This window comes from Lepisma saccharinum, chromosome 12, assembly GCF_977018435.1.
Source record: "Lepisma saccharinum chromosome 12, izLepSacc3.1, whole genome shotgun sequence".
NCBI classification, from domain to species: Eukaryota; Metazoa; Arthropoda; class Insecta; order Zygentoma; family Lepismatidae; genus Lepisma; species Lepisma saccharinum.
This window is the reverse complement of record NC_139240.1, coordinates 52,318,437-52,336,206: the sequence shown is the minus strand read 5'-3', so window position 1 is coordinate 52,336,206 and position 17,770 is coordinate 52,318,437. Positions and strand designations below refer to the sequence as shown.

At 39.0% G+C, this 17,770-nt stretch overlaps 3 protein-coding genes across 6 annotated transcripts in view; 1 reads left to right on the top strand and 2 right to left on the bottom strand.

The window, feature by feature from the left end:
- Positions 1–17,770, top strand: part of LOC145996067 (facilitated trehalose transporter Tret1-like) — a 234,622-nt gene that overhangs the window by 43,132 nt on the left and 173,720 nt on the right. The window lies entirely within an intron of this gene.
- The window catches only part of LOC145996066 (cytochrome P450 6j1-like), a 260,095-nt gene that overhangs the window by 184,380 nt on the left and 57,945 nt on the right, over positions 1–17,770 (bottom strand). The window lies entirely within an intron of this gene.
- LOC145996065 (cytochrome P450 6j1-like) overlaps positions 1–17,770 on the bottom strand; it is a 50,970-nt gene that overhangs the window by 16,016 nt on the left and 17,184 nt on the right. The window contains exon 1 of one of the 4 annotated variants that reach the window (XM_083132292.1): positions 8,738–8,886. The exons of 1 other annotated variant lie outside the window; for it this stretch is intronic. Coding sequence is in view for 1 of the 3 variants with exons in the window: in XM_083132290.1 (XP_082988416.1) it covers positions 16,336–16,532 (197 nt within the window). In the remaining 2 variants the exon portion in view is untranslated. Of the gene's footprint in view, positions 1–1,674; positions 1,807–8,737; positions 8,887–15,967; positions 16,533–17,770 lie in introns of those variants that run through there. 2 more of the 4 variants (XM_083132293.1, XM_083132290.1) reach the window with 2 other exon arrangements.

The window sequence follows — 17,770 nt, the reverse complement described above, 5'->3', positions numbered from 1 at the left end:
GACGCATAATGTCATTCCCTCCAGTGCAAAGCATCCGCCTAGGATTCAGTCGTGCCTTGATTCTAGATTTGTCGCCCTCCCCTCCCATTCTGCTCGAACAAACCCCCCACTTTACGCCCTAGTTTTCCTTTATTCTTCATAAATTTTGCAATTCCCTTGTAAGAGTGTCCGGAATATCCCATGACCCCTCCCATGTTTCCTGGAGTTCCACAATGTCAAACGACAGCAAATAGAATCTGAAATTCGGAGCACATTTTCCTTTTTAAACCTTCTGCATTCCAGCCCATTATGCGTATTGTCCTTCCCGCCCTTCTGCTGTCCCCTCTTCCCCGGAAAGGTCCTACAATTTATACTTAGGTCAGTCATCAGGAATGAATTTGAAAGAAATCGTAAGTGTCCTACATTTTGGACAACACATAATTTAAGTTAGGAAAAGGTGTATTTCAATGGAGAAATAGAAATTCAGAGGGCAATTTCGTGTGTCCAACGTGTTTAATTTGAGAAGTGTTTTCGACAGTGCAACTGTCGGAAATATGTTAGAAATGACAGTCTTCCAGAAAATGCAAGAACAATCACTTCAGGAAAAATATCACCCAATATCGTGCAGACTTCGTCATTTTTTCCAGTATCTGGAAATCTTGAACATTTCTCTTACTGAAAATTTCCCGGTTTTTCAAAAAAATGCATCATCATCAAATTAATTATTAATATTTCCTAGTAATAGGGCTATATTATATTTTTTGTACGCAGAATTGGGTCCAACATTTTGACTTAGTATTGGGACAGTATTGTATTTACATGTTCAAAGAATAACAGGACTTAATTTTTTATCTCGAAATTTCTTAAGACAAGTAATGAATCATGTGTTTTTCTTGTGATGAACATTATGAAAATGCAGCGTTTCAAAAACACTAAAATAATAGTAATAATTGTGAAACCTTTGGCCAAATATTTACAGTCATTTTCATTTCCTTAGAGCCAAGTTCATACGGTTCACCACCACAACACAACTTCACCCTGTCACCTTCTATCTTTCTGTAGATTTCACTGAGAATTTGCCGGCATCCGTAGTGTAGTGGTTAGCACATCGCGCTACGACGACAGGAGTCCCGGTTTCGAATTCTGGCCTGGGCATGGATGTTTGTGAGTGTATATTCATCAATTTCATCATGTCTTCTTCACTCATCCTCATTTTTGGGATTAGCCAAAAGTGGTAGAAAAGCGAAGTAAGATAACCCAAATCAATCAATATATTAAATAAAACTTAATATCGTACAGAAATAGATGTGTGTGTTTAATATATTATGTAAATAACATTATTAATATGTAGAAAACAATACATAATTTATAAGTCAAATTTCACATGAACCTAGGCTAGGTCTGTGTTGTATTTATTCGCGATTAGCTAAAAGTGGTAGATAGCGATGTATATTAAAGCAAATCAATCATTGATCGATTATTTGATTTGGTTATTTTACGTGACCCACAAACAACATACAACACCCTCGTCCAGGTCGGGATCTGGGAGATCAATGAATCAAAGTCTCTTTCATCAATTTCATGTAATCATCGTTTATCTTCGTCGTCGCGTTTAGCCTTTATCGGAAAGAGAGCGACGTGAAAACAGAAACGCACAAGAAAAAGTGGAGGAACTAAGGGTACAATGAAACTCACCCCTGTAAGAAGAGATAAAAAAAAGTTACAACTCGCGCTGCACAAATGCCACTGTTCGCCGCTCTTGATGATAACTTTGCGATTCCATTGGTCAACAAACTTTCTTCTGCATTGAAGCTTAGACGGCACCGCGCTCCTCAGCAACTGATGTTCCACAAGGAGAATTTGGCAATTCTAACTAAGGTGCTACACACGATACGGAAAAGCGAAAACTGAAGATCTTGTCCAGGGATTCCCAACTTTTATCTGGGAAACCGGAAGCAAAAAAAAATGAACAAGGTCGCTATGATTTTTGTGGTGCTTCCAAGGAAACGCGATATTTTTCCCTCTCTCGCTCTCCAAGGTAGGGGAGGTAGCTACACTACTGCGATGGCGATTATCTAATTTCTGCCCGGTTTCCGTAGGACGTTACGCAATTTTTCCCAGACTGGAGAAGTGATGGAAGGTCGGCGATGTTTTTTCCGAAATGACAATCGCCAAAATTGATGACGCAAGAGGGCAATGGGGAGGATTAAGCTTTGATTGCTTACGTTATGGCAATGTACGCACGAAGCTTTTACAATGCTACCTGCGTACGCATTCTCTGTCATCTGCATATTTTCCAACATGTGTCATTACTTGTAAATGAAGCAGCTGAACCTGAGTTATACGTATGTCAAGGTGACATGTGTAACTGAGAATTACTTACAAATCAGATTTAGATGCCATGTCAATTCATTAATAAATTACTGTCATTGTATCTACTCTGAGTAGCAAGATACAGTATAATACAGGATATTTCTGTCATGGAGTGGTAAATTAACGAATCGAAAAGTCTGATTCTTATTCATTACATTTTCTACGTACTTTATAACTGAAGAGTTTGATACTGAAATACTACAGTACACACTATAGGCTTATAGTTGTACTACCCAATTTTAAACATTATCTAAAGTAGCATTTCTTTTACTAATGACTGGGCAAAGTTCGGTATATACGATGCCTAAATCTGCAGCTGTTTCAGTTGTCCTTTTTATGTGGATTAGTGTCCACTTCCAGTGTAAATTATACTTTCTGGTCAAGCGTGTAACTTTTCCTCTTTCTGTTGTCCATGCCGAGCAGTAGCAACTGTCGCTTCTGTGACATTGCTGTAGCTTGGTTACGTACAATCCAACAGTATTTTATGAAAATTAGTGCGCATAACACCGAATTACGTGAAAATACGTTGGGTCTGCTGTAACAAAACTTTGAGAAATTCCTTTTTAAAAACCCTAGCAATACCAAGGTTTTTTTTGCGTATTACATGTATATCCATCAATGTAAAAATTCATAAAAAATAGTAATTGCTCTGTGCAATATTTAGAATGACATCGCGTGATTTTTCCCAAAAATGTTCGTTAAAAAGTTACTTTATTTCGTTGATATTGTTTATGGGCCTCAAAGGCCCACCCCTTGGTAATTCTAAGGAGAGATTTCACAATTATGTTTTAAAGGTATTTAAATACATGAGAGGATATATTCAATTGTAAACTATAGTAACAATTGGAAATAATGAACGTAGGGGTAGTAGAAAATAAAAGAAAAAAAGATAACTTTGCTAGAATTTTGCGCAGTTTAAGCAATGTTCCAAGTATCAACATTGTAATTGAAGAAAAGTAATAAATGTTACAGTGAGTTACTATAATTACTTAAAAATCATTATGTAATTTATCTTTGATGTATAATCCATAACAAATCATAAAAGTAGTGTGTAATTAGTTATCTTATTTGTACAAATGACAGAAAACACAAATCAGTCCAGTTCAATTGAACTTTCATTCATGGTCCTCTGAGGCTCCCTTGCTAATCCGTGTAATAAAAAATACCTTGGCATTGCTAGGGTTAAGGGTACACGCAAAGAGTAGTTGCAACGTCAAGATTGTTGTTTTTTTGGCCTTGAACGACCTTGCACGTAGCTGCGGATGAGAAATTCAACTTTATTCTTTCTCAAGAACTCCAACTTTTAAGACAATTATGTTTCATTTTGACGAAGGTTCAAGGTCTTTTCAATTTTATTGTAGTTATTTTTACCGTCATTAGTGATTATATAAGCCACATTGCGCATTGTTTGTCGCGTAATTAGCCTGTGAATCGCATTTTTTTAAGGGCACACAGATGTGCTTTAAGGCTTCATAAGGCCTTTCAAATGTAGCTCATGTATTTCATTTTAGTTTCTTTGCGTTGTATTTTGCCATTTTAGGTTAGTCGAGACGATGAGCGTTTAGCGTCGCTTTTCTTCAACTTTTGGCTAATCGCGACAGTGACTGTGAGTGGTGATTAGGTGAAATTGATGACAGAGGCGCAGACTGGGATTCGAACCCGGGAGCTTCTGAAGAAATCGACAGGCGACTACTTCACAGTCTCCGAGATAGGGAGGGGGAGAGAGAAATAAAGAAGCCAGAAGGGAAGAGAGGGGGGATTGAAAGAAAGAAGTAAGAGAAAGAGTGAGAGAAAAGAAAAGTGAGTGATAAGGCGTAGAGATAGAAAGAGAAATAAAGAATTGAGACAGATGGAGGGAGATCAGAAGTGAAATAATGAAATAAGACAAAATAAGGAAGGTGGGTTTTTTTCCTATTTGCGTTTTAAGTTCACGTTTTGCACATATCGACTAATCGGGAATGAACCTACAGTTCAAGTTCAAATCCCGGCCTGGAGACGGGTTTTCTCTGTTTTGGTTGAATTGTGGGTTGTTTTACTTCGCTTTTCTGCCACCTTTGGCAAATGGAAGACGGGATGATGAAATTGATCCGGTCACACCCTGGCGTCGTAGCGGGCTGTGTTAACCACTCTGCCACGGCGGTCGGTGGGTGTTCTCTTGTGAGTGCCCTTCATCAGTTTCATGATATCATCACTCATCCTCATCTTCGCGATTACCCACAAGTGGCAGAGAAGCGAAGTATAAATCAAACCAATCAATCCACAAACTGTAGGTCCGGTCTCGATTAGCCTAGCTCAGCATAATGTGCACTTAAAATAAACTTACGTAGTCTTAGTTTTTCTGTAGAAGATGTCTGTATGTCTTGAACCTTATTATGAGTCTCGTTAGGGAGATTTCAGATCGAATAGACACGGGGGTTTCACACCGAAGTCACAAGTGGAATAAATCATTCACTGCGCATGCGCGAGCCCAAAACCGAGGCGACACGATGCACGCTATTGAGAAAACGATCCCGACATGCAAACGACACGTGCAAAATGTTTCATTTATTTGTGAAGGTTTCTTTCCAAGTGACATATGTCGCTTGTTGCTGCGGTCTGAAAGCTCACTTGGACGGCCTTTCGTATCGAAGCGACACGCAAGCTACAAATGTCACGGGTCGCTCGGACAATATCGTGCGTAGTGTCATTTCTGGCTGTTGTTTCTGCATGCGTGGTGAATTTACATGTGTTTTACAATGATTTCATTTGTGTGTATAATATACGTCTTCTTATAGATTATAAGTCGACGATGCGCATCGGCAAGGTCCAAAATGTTTCTTAAAACAACGAGATTTTAATATCGAATTGATTGATTTGGTTCTGGTATTAATTGGTTTGGTTCTGGATGTTTTGCTACACTCTGTATCGGGAGTCTGTGGAGCAAGTCTGCGCATAACGGCTCGAACGTGAGTGCATGGAGAGTGCAACGCGGCTGCAGCACTGCTTTACTAAGCCAACTCACTCTCTCCCCTTCTCTATTGTTATTCGCCACCTTGGCTACACATATCCCTGGGACAGAGTATAGGACATCAAGTCCTGCATTTTGCTTAATTGATTTATTTTCCCTATAGTATAATGACGTAATGAATGCGCGTTTTGAAATGGAATTCCCGCGTACGTCATTCTCATAATAAATTAATTGCAAGTTGTAAACGTCTGCAACTAACTACTATCGTCGTTAGGAAAAGTAGAGGACATGCACGTGGAACACCAGCACTTTGAAACTTCCGATCAGACAATTGACGTCACAATCGAGTTCATCGTCTTTACAGGCGTTTACTTCTTCCTGTGACCTTGTGTCGCTTGTCTCTTCTCCAGTGACCACTGCCTCCAAGCTAGAATCCGCTCTGCCTGCTTTTGTTGGTCGAGCTTTGTTCTTACATTGCGTCGCTTTTCCGTCTAATCGCCGCGACGAGTACATGGCGCTGGTGGCTGGAGAATCATGCACACACCCAAAGCACAAAACCAGGGTTGTTAATGGTACAGGAACCTACAATTTAAATTCGGTCCAAGTTACGTGTTGTTTCATTGAAAAAAGTTTACTGGACTGTATTTAAAATGATCCGGAAAAAAGTTCCTGCGTATTTAAATTGATCAGGAAAAAAAGGTTCCTGGACCGAATTTAAATACTTTACAGATAAGAAATTTTTTTTTAGTCCAGAACCCATTTACGCGTGCTGATTTTCTCTCCAGGACCGGAATGAAATTTATTTAAAATTCCTGAACCTTTAACAACGCTGCACGAAACTTCGCAGAATGAGTCGATTCGCCAAACCCTCAATACCTTGCAGTCTCTAGGGTGTAGTTTGTGGAAGAAAGATTGACTTCTCAGGGCTTGTGGAGAGATCACCCCTTAGACCAGCTTTATGGAGTCATTTTTATTGCCTCTTAGGCTAAACACATGTGGTCTGTAGATATTACGGTCTCGGGTTCGAGTCCTTGCTTAGATTTGGCTCTTTTGTGACTGTTCCTTCTTCAGTTCCATCCAGTGGCAACAACACTTCTTAAAATTCTCCACATATCCTTGTTTTATGTATTACATTACACTCTGTGATCCATTTCATAGAAAAGAGGATAAAGGGTGTGTAAAATGACCATATCTGTTCCACGTAGTATACTCCGCACTTCATTCTCGCAGGCTTACGAGGCACTAGCGTGTTGTTCTGTGTTCGCCCTTACGTGTGCCACCATACAGTATAAAATATTTTCCTCTGATGTCTAGTCTAGCGTATGTGACGTTATACCCTCTGGCACACAGGTCTAGGACATTTTGGTGCAACATATAACTTTATGCACAGAAAGAAAGTAATGTTGAAATTGCTGTCCGGTTTTTGTGATTCTGCATTCTTCTGGAATCTCCAATTCAGAAAAGCTGGTAGGCAGTGGATGCGCCGTAATAGACTGCTGCTTCTTTTCATCGTCTCAATAGGCGGAAGATGAGATGCCACTTGAGGTTCAGCAGACTCCAAAAATTTCCCCAAAAGTTGTTGACTGCTTTCTTGAGTTTCCCTGGCACTGGTCTTCATTTCAGTGCATGTGTGTGTTCATTTACAAATTTCACAATTTCACCGTTCACAGTGTGGTCAAAGGCCTTGCACTGCTTTTACAGAGAGCACTGTCAGTACACTTTAACATTTCTGGCCTTTTCTTTTAAATACGAAAATCCATCATGGATTTGTTTCTTTCTACCATGAGAACTATTCACTACAGAACACATTTTTGAAGTGATGAGGAAATAACTAACATTCAGTATTTATAGTCACTGAAAAGTGAAAGTGAATGTGAAAGGCTATAAGGAAAAAGATGTCCTAGCACCAAAATGTCCGGCAAACCTTACTCTTCGACTTTCGTTCGTTTCTCTATACAAAACTGCAAAGTTACTTCGTGATACAAGTGTTCTGACACATTACAAGTTTTGGGAGGGTTTTCTGTACCCCGTGGCACCGTTGAGCATATTCGTGGCTTTCCGAAACTCAATGCTTTTTGTGCAATCTCAAAATTTAAATTTACGGCCTCTTTGTCTTCAGCGACTACCATTACAGAATACGGGTATCTTGACATGTCAGAAAATTGTCTCATGCCACAGTTGGAGACGGACAGTGAGAGCTTTATCCACCAGTTGGATGGAGCTCCGCCCCAGTTCCACGAATTCTTAACCATCAGAGTGTCAACCCGATGGGTCGGTCGTTGTGGAAATGATGATCAACAACTGCTGTAACTGCCTCACGGTGACTTTTTGTGTGTGCGGTTATGTGAAGGATCTAGTGTTTGTGCCTCCATTACCGAGTGATCTAGCAGAACTGCGGGCTCGCATCGTCAGTGCTTTTGATCGAATTGATAGGTACATCGCGTTTGGGAAGAACTTGATTGTAAAGTAAAGCTCAGGGGGAAAAAATAACCACGAGAAATTGGTGATGCATTTCGCAAGGGGAAGTGTATGAAAGAAAAGGCCCAGCAACTCCACCACGTCTATACTGCTTTTCCGGATTCTCTGGAGTAGCGACGCGCAGAGGGGAAAGCTTGTGGGCGGGGCCAGACTAGGTGGGGAAGGGTGCGGGATGAAAGCAACAAAGTGCTGCGCGGTGTAACGGCCGTAAAGCAAAACGCTTTCTGCTGTCAATTTCTTATTTTATTCTTAACAATGGCCAGTGTATTGTTTTACACAAATAACAAATAATATTGCACGTTTATTTGTCTTTTGATGCTACGAAGAACAGAAAAAAATTAAAACAAATTTAAACATACATTATCAAAAAACATGCAAATAACCACAAACTATGAAACATCATGTATCATAATTTGTTTTAAACAAGTCTGAAAAACATGTTTCAAACACTTTGTTTTAAACATTTGTAAAAAAAATAAAGCCATGTGTTTTAAACTTTTCAAACAAGTTGTTCTCGAACACATTCAACACTATGAGGCGCTCTCCTGAATGCAGAGTTCCCCTAGACTTGCGAGCTGACATGTTTACTACGGAACTACTGGACCGCGAATGAGCCCCCTCCCGTGGATGCCCCTCCCCTCCGCGCGTTCATTGGACGACGCGCATACCCTTCAACATGCGCACAGAACGCGTTCGCGTTTTCTTACTCCAGAGAATCCGGGAAAGGAATATAAACACCAAAGAGGGGATCATGTGAAAGCCTGATATTCGAAGTTCATTGGCTGCGAGAGGCGCATTGTAAGAGAAAGGGGGCGTGTACAGCTCTGAAGAGCTACGTCCCAACACACAAACAGCAAGGGGGCTAGCCCCGTGAAATAACAACACACCGACATCTATTTAAAAACACTACACTTGACTGAACAGGCGGGGCGAGGAAAGACATAAGGAATGTTCTTTTACCTGTAGTTCTGCTGCAATCTCTTCTCCGCAAACTGAAAGCAACTAGAAACGGAGTTCTTTTGTAACTACTTCATCTGACGCAAAACGGAAGACAACTAAGTAAGAGATTTTCTCACGCGACCTATTTAAATGACATTCGAACTATCGGCCGTTAGGACGGTTGACTCGATCGCGTCCTTTGGCAACCGCGATTCTGAGGAAAAACTCTGATTTCCTGATTCTCATACTGTGTTGGCCTAATGCAATGTCAGCCGAGTTTTTCCAACTCCGCTGAAGGTCGCTGATGTAATTAGCGTCTAATCCTATATAATCCTTTGCGCAACAGTCCTGAAGGGCCTTGGCTTACCTACCAACTGCGGGTCTCCCTCCCACGCTTTCCTTCGTCACCTCTAAGCGTGGAGATCTGCAACCAGTATTGGAATAGCCGGGGGGTCAGCCCGACGTATCCCCAGCCGTTATAGTAGGTTTGCGGGACCGGATTACGCTTACTCATTCGGAGCTCCCCAATTTCCTCACGATGGTAGGTTGCCACCGGCCCTATACGTAGACCGAATAAATTCCGAAAAGAGGCGGATTCGAACCTACGAGTGAACGCCTTAACCCGCTCGGCTACGGATAAGGACAATTAGCTTTTAAGAAGCTCTTTTCCAGCGGGACCCTTTTTATAACATGATTAGCTTATTTATAATGGACCGTAGTACGCGCGGACCCGTCATTTCGTTACATTTGTGTTTCATTTGTGACAGATTGATGGAATCATTGTTAATTTTGCCACCAGAGGTCAATAGAATCGGTTACGCAATGACGTAATAAGAAGCCTCGGTGCAACCTCGCTGCCCTTCAGGCAGCGCATTTTGGATTCTGATCCAGTGAGAGGAAGTTGTTTTCCTCAAGGTAGACACTTTGTGAAGGTGTCAGAGGAACCACGATATGGAGGAGAAGGATAAGTATTTTCTGTAATGTTTTAAGTTCCGATCTTGCATTCGCTCACTCACTCAATTATATTTTGTTGATCTTTCTCGTCTATACTACGTGAAGAACTGACTTGACAGTCAAAAGACAGATTTAGTTCATTATTATTAATTAGTTAAACTAATATCCATCAAACTGGCCCAAGTGATAAGACAATGTTTATTTCAGCGAGTTTATCATCGAACAATCTTTCTTTATGTAGTCTAATTGTGCTTGCACATTATGTCAATAAACTCGCATAATTTGGAACAGTGTTGTACTGTACATTCGAATAACATAGCTAATAAGTAGACCTTTAAGGCGGAAATTTTCACTGCGCGCTTACATCAAGGTTCGTATGTATTAAACAAGACAGTTTAACGTGCATATTATTTATGATGCCCGGGTCCTAGCAGTGTTGCCACATGAAGGGAAATTTCCCTTTTTGAAGGGAAATTTGGAGCTAATTTTAAGTGAAAAGGGAAATTCGATGAAAAATAGCGAATTTTCAGGGAAATTTTTAGACAGATTCAATATTAATTATATTAAACATTATAAGAGTTTTGAAAATGAGGATTTTTTTAAAAAAAATTGTCATATACTTTGTTCTGAGATGAAGGGTGGAATTTGGGTTGGTCCACATCTGGCTACCGTTTGGGGTTGGAGGTTATTGACCATTCACCCTTATGTCCCGGCTTTGGGAGAGGGTGGCTAATTACAAAGATGGGAATGAGTGATGATATGATGAAATTTATGAATGGACACTCACAAACAGCCATCCCAGGCGGGTTTTCGAACCCGGGACCACTGGCGTCGTAGCATTTAAAAGTTAAATTCTTTAACATTTTATACATACATACGAACATGGATCAACGATAATATTTATTATTATTATTATTATTATTATTATTAATTCTTTAGATGAAGGGGAAAAAATGGGCGAAAATGGGAAATTTTACCCTTTGCAAAGGGAAATTGTGCTTACAGATTGTGGCAACACTGGGTCCTAGGTTCGACTCACACCTACGCCGTGATACGCTTTCATCTTCTGTTTACATTCTTTCTCTCTTTCGGTTTCTCTATTTTTTCTCTCCCGTTATTTCTCTTTATTAATTTATTATTTTTATCCCAAGAAACTTTAAATTTTCAAACATTCTTGTTAGTTTAATTTATTTATGTTTCAGTTAGCTTTATTTGGGCCGAATCCTTTAAATGTAACGCTACTGGTCTTCTCCTGGTAGACGTGGTGGTCGGGTTCTCCCCCCTCTAGACTCCGCTTCCTGTCTTCCCGTAGACGCGGTGAAATCAGTGTTGCCACAATCTGAGGGTATAAATTTCGCTTTCCAAGGGGCAAAATTTCCCTTTTGGACCATTTTTCCCCTTCACCTAAACAAATATAATAATAATTATTATTATTATTAGCAGTGGCAGTAGTAGTAAAATTTCCATTGGTCCATTTTTCACATGTAAGCTTCATGTCCCAGGAATCCATTAAATCGTTAATTCTAATCGTTACAATTATCCGAAGATACAGAAAAGCGACGTACAATAAATTTAAGATAAATATAAATAGATACAGGTTTATATTCAAGGGAGCAGAAATAAGAAGGATCAGAAAAAAAAATGAATATGAAACTGGAATTTGACATAAACTGTAATTACATAGTCAGAAGTCTTAAAACTTCCCTGAAATTGTGATATTTTTAATCGAAATTCCCTTTTTGCTAAAACTTCAGTTCGAATTTCCCTGCAAAAGGGAAATTTCCCTTCATGTGGCAACACTGGGTGAAATTCCGACATCGCGACTCTCCCTCCGGTGTTTCTTCCTCTTCTGCTTGGCTTCCTTGTGTGATCGAGGGTTGTCCCCGGGGAGGGGCCTGATTTCGCAGCCTCGATGATCTTCTGAGTTCTTGTGGGGGAGGGGGGTGGGTGGCGGTCGTCTTTTTTTGTTCTTCCATGTATCGTTGTAACTCAGCCTGCGAGACTAGGTCGGCCAGTTCATTGTGCTTGTGTTTGCGCTCACCACGCAGCAATCTGAAGGTGTTCGTGTCCGGTAAACCCTGTCTGCCCAGCACAATTCTCTCGTCGGACGTGGGGCAAAAAAAGTAGCCACAAAAGCAATACAAATACATACAGAGCCTCTATTTTTTCGTATTGATACAAACCTCCCTCTAACTCCCGAAGAACCACAATACTTTTTCAATAATTGGCACACTAAACTGGCATAAAACATCCCAGACCTAACTGCTGCTGGATACCACCCCCCCCCCCAATAGACTTAAACTCAAGTTAGACAATGTTCGAATCTTACCGAAATACTTATCTCAGTGAAAATGTATCATTAAACCGAGTAACCAACTAACAGTAACTTAATGAGTGTTCGTTGTATTTCATTCATTTAATTATTATAACTATTTAGTGTGATCATATTCTTTGTCATATCATTCTGCAATATTAATTATAATTTTATCTATTTAAACTCAGATGTTAATATCTTAATGAAAATGTACGTAAATAACATACACCCTTAAAATTACACATATATAATATCAATTTAAAAATTTCATAAAAAATAAATACGACATGTTCTGGACAATCTTGGAGAAAATAAAGGAGAGATAATAACTAAATAATATAGCTATGTAACTGAATTATCTATTCTTATTACATATATATTCTTTCTTTTGTTTGATGTACATGTATATAATTGGATGTTATAAATTTAAAAAAACTATAAAGAAAAGAAAACAAAGCGGTTGAACCGATAAATTCAGAGCAAGAGACGTGCTGGCCTATTTAAAGGAACCGGGACATAAGCGCATACCCTCGAATGTAGGCGGGTGGAGGTGGGCTGCATCGGGGGTTCCCCCTCTTTCTTTATTTTATCGTTGCACATGTAATATTAAATAATAACAAAATTAATTAATTGTTGTGTAAATTATATTGATATAAGCGTGTATGTATTCAAAATGCTTTTTCTCTTTATGCTTTTGTTACTGATATTCTCTCTTGCCTTCTATTTCAGTTTCTTCCGTTTTATAATTTACCTCTCTTTCTCCATCCTTTCTTCGTTTCTTCACCCTTTATCTCTCTCTGCATTTCTTTCTCCTACTCTTCCTTGTATGTTTCTCAATCTATTTTTATTGTTCATTTCCTCCTTTCTCCGCATGTTTGTTTATTCTTTCTCTCTTTTTCTCTTTCCACATTTCTTACTGAGATTTTCTCTTCCTATTTTCTTTCTCCTGTTCTTCCTTGCCGTTCTCTTAATATATCTTTCTTCGTCATTTACTACTTTCTTCGTCAGCTTCTCCGTACTTTTCTACTCTCTCTTTCTTTATTCCCGCCTCTGGTTCTCTCTGCATTCTTCCTCCATTTAAATATTTCTTTAATAATTGCGGAGAATATTAATTTTAATATCAAATGTAAGATGTGAGATATTCTCTTGATTGTTGGGTTTCATTTGATTTGATTTGGTTTATTTTACTTAGCTTTTTTGCCACTTTTGGCTAATCGCGAAGATGAGGATGAGTAATGATTTGGTGAAATTGATGAAGGAACACTCCCAAAGAACACCCATGCCCAGGTCAGGATTCGAACCTGGAGCCACTGGCATCGTAGCGTAATTGTTGGAGAAATATGCTAATTTAGTCTCTGAAATGCCACGTGTGTTTGGTGCACACTCTTGTTCACATAAAGTGGCACAATTCACAGGGTTGAACAGTGGATGAATGTGCCATTTTATCTGAACAGGAGTGTACATTATACCTCTTACTAATTGTAGTTGATGATATCCGCTGGAGGAATGTAGTGCTTCAGACCTGACTTTAAACTGTAGGTTCAGTCCCGAATAACCTTTTGTACTAAAAGTAGATGTAAAACAACAACAACAACTATGCCACTTTTCTGGTGTAAATGTTAGGTGTTTAGATTATGCTGAAATGTTTGAAGCATTGACCGATTGGAGCGCTGTTGTCGCATTTCAATTCAAATGAAGTGCTTTGTTTTGGCAAACAAGCATTGTCTTCGGTACATTTCTATATATTTTTCCCCTTTCATTCTCAGCATTAGCTGCACAGTAAGAGGATATTTAGTTTCTGTTGACATGGCATAAAATGCCATTTCAAATTCCTAGCCTGTACCAGAGCGTATAGAAGAAATAGTGTGCGCACTCCCTGAGTTGCCGTGGTCCACCGTCTAGATGGCAGTGGTGACGTTTGAGACGGCGCGTTGCTTACATAACTAACTACATAAGAAACAAAAATGCATGTTACTTACGTTTGAAGAAGAGCTCAGCAGCTGGATAGTTTGGAGAATTTCCGAGATGATTTTGCTGTCTTCGAGGCACTTAATTCCTTTCTTATCTCTTTGGTGCGGAAGAAAAATAGACATTTCAGATAGTGAAATACGAGTTTAGATAGCGTACGCAGCACATGATCTTCACAGCATCCTAATTGCGTAGTTTTTACAGCAATTATATTTAAATTGTCCAAACACTCAAAAAATATATCACCCCATAAACTATTAGCACATGATAATTCTTTTTGCAACAACTTCTTCCACTCGTAGCAGAACATCATAAACACTTTTCGATACATAGGTAAGGTATTACAGCCGTCGTCCGAACCATAGGCTTGGATTAGCGTAAGTGAGGCAGGTACATTAGTTGGTTCCCCGTGCAGAAAAGTTGTACACAGTTTACAATCCGTCACTTTGGAAATATACCGCACTATGTATCCTGCCAAATGATACGCCAAGTATTATTTACCAACACTTTGTTCATTTAAGTTCGGTATGTTGTTTTCTCAGTTCGGTATTTGAATTTCATCTTCAACAATGGAAATTTTTCCCTTATTTCATTTTCAGCTTGCTTCTTCACCGAAAGATTTTTATTTTCGGTTGCTCTTGCGAGAGTTCGCATTTGATTAACAAAAGACGTCAGAGGAGATTCAGTCCTGTATTCACAGTTTCCGCCAGAAAGTAAAGCAAGTTTTGCTGGTACGTAAATTGATTGCATAAGGACATATAAGACCCTTCACCAATTTTTCTAAGTGATCTTCAGAAGGCAAAGGTAGCAAATCGTGATGCAAACAGTGTCTATACCCCTTGGGGACTTAATTTTTAAAAGAAGAGACTCCAGTATAAACTCAGAACTGTGTCTCATTCCTGTCTTACTTTTCAGTTGGCATTTCTTTAAGATTGTATCAATTACAATTTTTTTATTTTTGCTAAGAGAGTTCTAATTAATTGCGTTTCTGATTCTTAAGTTTTTCTTTAGCAATGCTATTGTATTGCTAGCATCCGCAGTGTGAAGCAAATCATCCTCTACTGATAAGCTTAATGATACATTGCGACGAGTACTTACTTTATTATCATCTGTCCGCAAGGATTGCCTTTTCATGGGAGATCTTGGCTTCTTAACTGTCTTAGAGATGTATTTGGGCAGATTAGGAAATATATGAGGAACAGCTTCTGGTTTTAATTTCCACCTTTGTCGTGGAATTTCTGCTGTATCGCCATCCACTATGAACGAATGCACTTTCACTAAACGGTCAGAGGAAAAATGAATATCACACACATAGCAATTATGACTTAGTTTTTTTATCTGTTCTAGGGATGGCACACTCCCATTTTGTCTTTAGTGGCCTAAAAATAATGTCTACTACCTGAAGAACAGCGGTCAAATCTAGATCTACAGCCGGGTACGAAACACTTAGGCATCTTCTAGTTTTCGCTCGCTGCTGCCTAAACACAATAATAAGGCGTTGAACACAACACAAACTAGTCACAACGGATCAATCACAAATCTAACGACACTAAAGTGAATAACGTAATAACGTTGTCTTTAATAAAAGTACACAATGTTATTCTGATACAACAAAACACAACTCTCTACATAAAGCGCGGCCGCACTGCAAGCAGAAGACGCTCGTCGCAAGCGAACGTGCTGCCAGTGTTTCGGTGGGGCACCGCTCTATTCACTTGGCTTACGGGAAGAAACCGAAGTGCACACACTTTCTCTTCTATACGCTCTGCCTGTACAGTACTTCTAGTGTAGAATTTGCCAAGTAACACACAAACTAGAAAACATACAGATCGTACATAAGATTTAAATTGACTGTGAGCTGTCACATTAACACTCAGCGATTTAGAATAAATATTTGTGGACATCCTGTATTCATTACATCTTAGATTTTCTGTTAATTTCACTAAGTTATTTGTATGATATAAAGAAAATAGCGTGTGTAATAGTTATAGCATTTATTGCAATTTACTATGATAAATGTGATGAACTCTCTCTCTCTCTCTCTCTCTCTCTCTCTCTCTCTCTCTCACACACACACACACACACACACACACATACACACACATAGGCACGATAGATACACATATACTTAAAGCATACAACGTCTATCATTTTCAGTCGTAATTTTAAACTAGAATAACAGTTTATATCTTATTAGATTTGAAGGTATAACTCGTCTTCTTGTTACATTTCAACATCACGATAGCCACGTGAAAATGGCTGTTGGAAATGCAACTGATCTCGCTTTCAATAATTAATGAAGAACTCACTAAAATCTAAATTCTCAAAAATATATCTTGTGTATCTCCAATTTGAATATATTGTTGAACTTCACAGGGTGCAGCTAACTTCCCATTGTTGCTGGTCTTCTGTTGTCCTTTCTGCTGACCAGCTGCAACCATAAGGGCTTGTCTGGAAGGGCAAACAGTCCCTTTGGGTGAAGTCCTACTTCCTCTGGCGTCCCTTTACATGGATGGAGCTCGAAGTGGCTCAGTGTATACACAACGGCGACCTTCAGCTCCAACAATGAAAGCTGCATTCCTGAAAAGTACAACAAATGATGTATTCCATTGTTGTTGCAAGCTCTACAAACTATCAAGTTATATTGTGATGCTATTCTCTTATGGCTGACCCATTGTGAAAGGGCCTTTTCAAATCATGGCCTCTCCTAGAGAGCCGACAGTAGGGGCAACTGGGGCACTCACACCAGGCCCAGCGCTTATGGGGACCCGACACCAGGTAAAAATTGTTTTGGCTTAGTTTATTGGTCTCTGTTGCTTCCAATTTAAGCAACTAATTTGATTTTTCCTTACTTATTTTTATTTATTTATTTATTTATTTATTTCGTCTTCTTTTACATGGCGAAGTTAAGGCTGTGGAGCCTTTTCTTCCACTTGACCATGTTTACAAAAAAAATGAATATGAAATAATTAAAATATTGAAAAAAAGAAAGAAAAAATATAAAAATTACAGAGAAATAAAAAAATACAAAGAAAAATTACATATAAGAAAGGTAATCTAACCTATAGATACGAGCACACACACTCACACACACACATACATATTTTTGCCCTTACACACGTACAAGCAAATACATAACACTACACTTACTTAAGCACAGTCCAATATTACACATACTTAAAAAACAGTCCAAAACGATATACTTTGACGATAATTCATCTTAACTATTACGCTAAATAATTTTTGTGCCTTGCGTCCTTCTATCATTCTCTGCACCCGCCATATTACTTGTATTAGGGAAATCAAACATTTAATTTTCATTGTATAATATGTGTAACTTTAACAATTTTTTGAACGTCAAAATTGAGGAAGAGACATGAATTTCAGGTGGCAACTTGTTCCAAAGGCCTGCTGAGGTAACAGCAAAAGAATTTGCATAAAAGTTGGATTTGTGGAGTGGAATGGACAGCAGAGACCTTTCGCGCGATCTGGTGTTGCGGCTGTGAAAGTCGGAAAGATGTTGAAATCGGTTATAGAGATATTGCGGGTCTTTTGTTTGGAGGATTTTGTACAGTAAAATTAACTTATGAAAATTACGTTTATCGCTTAATTTAAGCCACTCGACCTTCGCAAAGTACGATGTCAAATGCTCTGAATATTTTAGATCGAAAACGAAACGAATGCAGGCATTTTGAATTCGCTGCAGTCGTTTAGCTTGCTCGTGATTGACATCCAAGAAAGCAATGTCGCAATAGTCAACAATGGGAAATACAAGAGACTGGACCAGTTTTATTTTTATGCGTTCAGGGAAGAAGTAT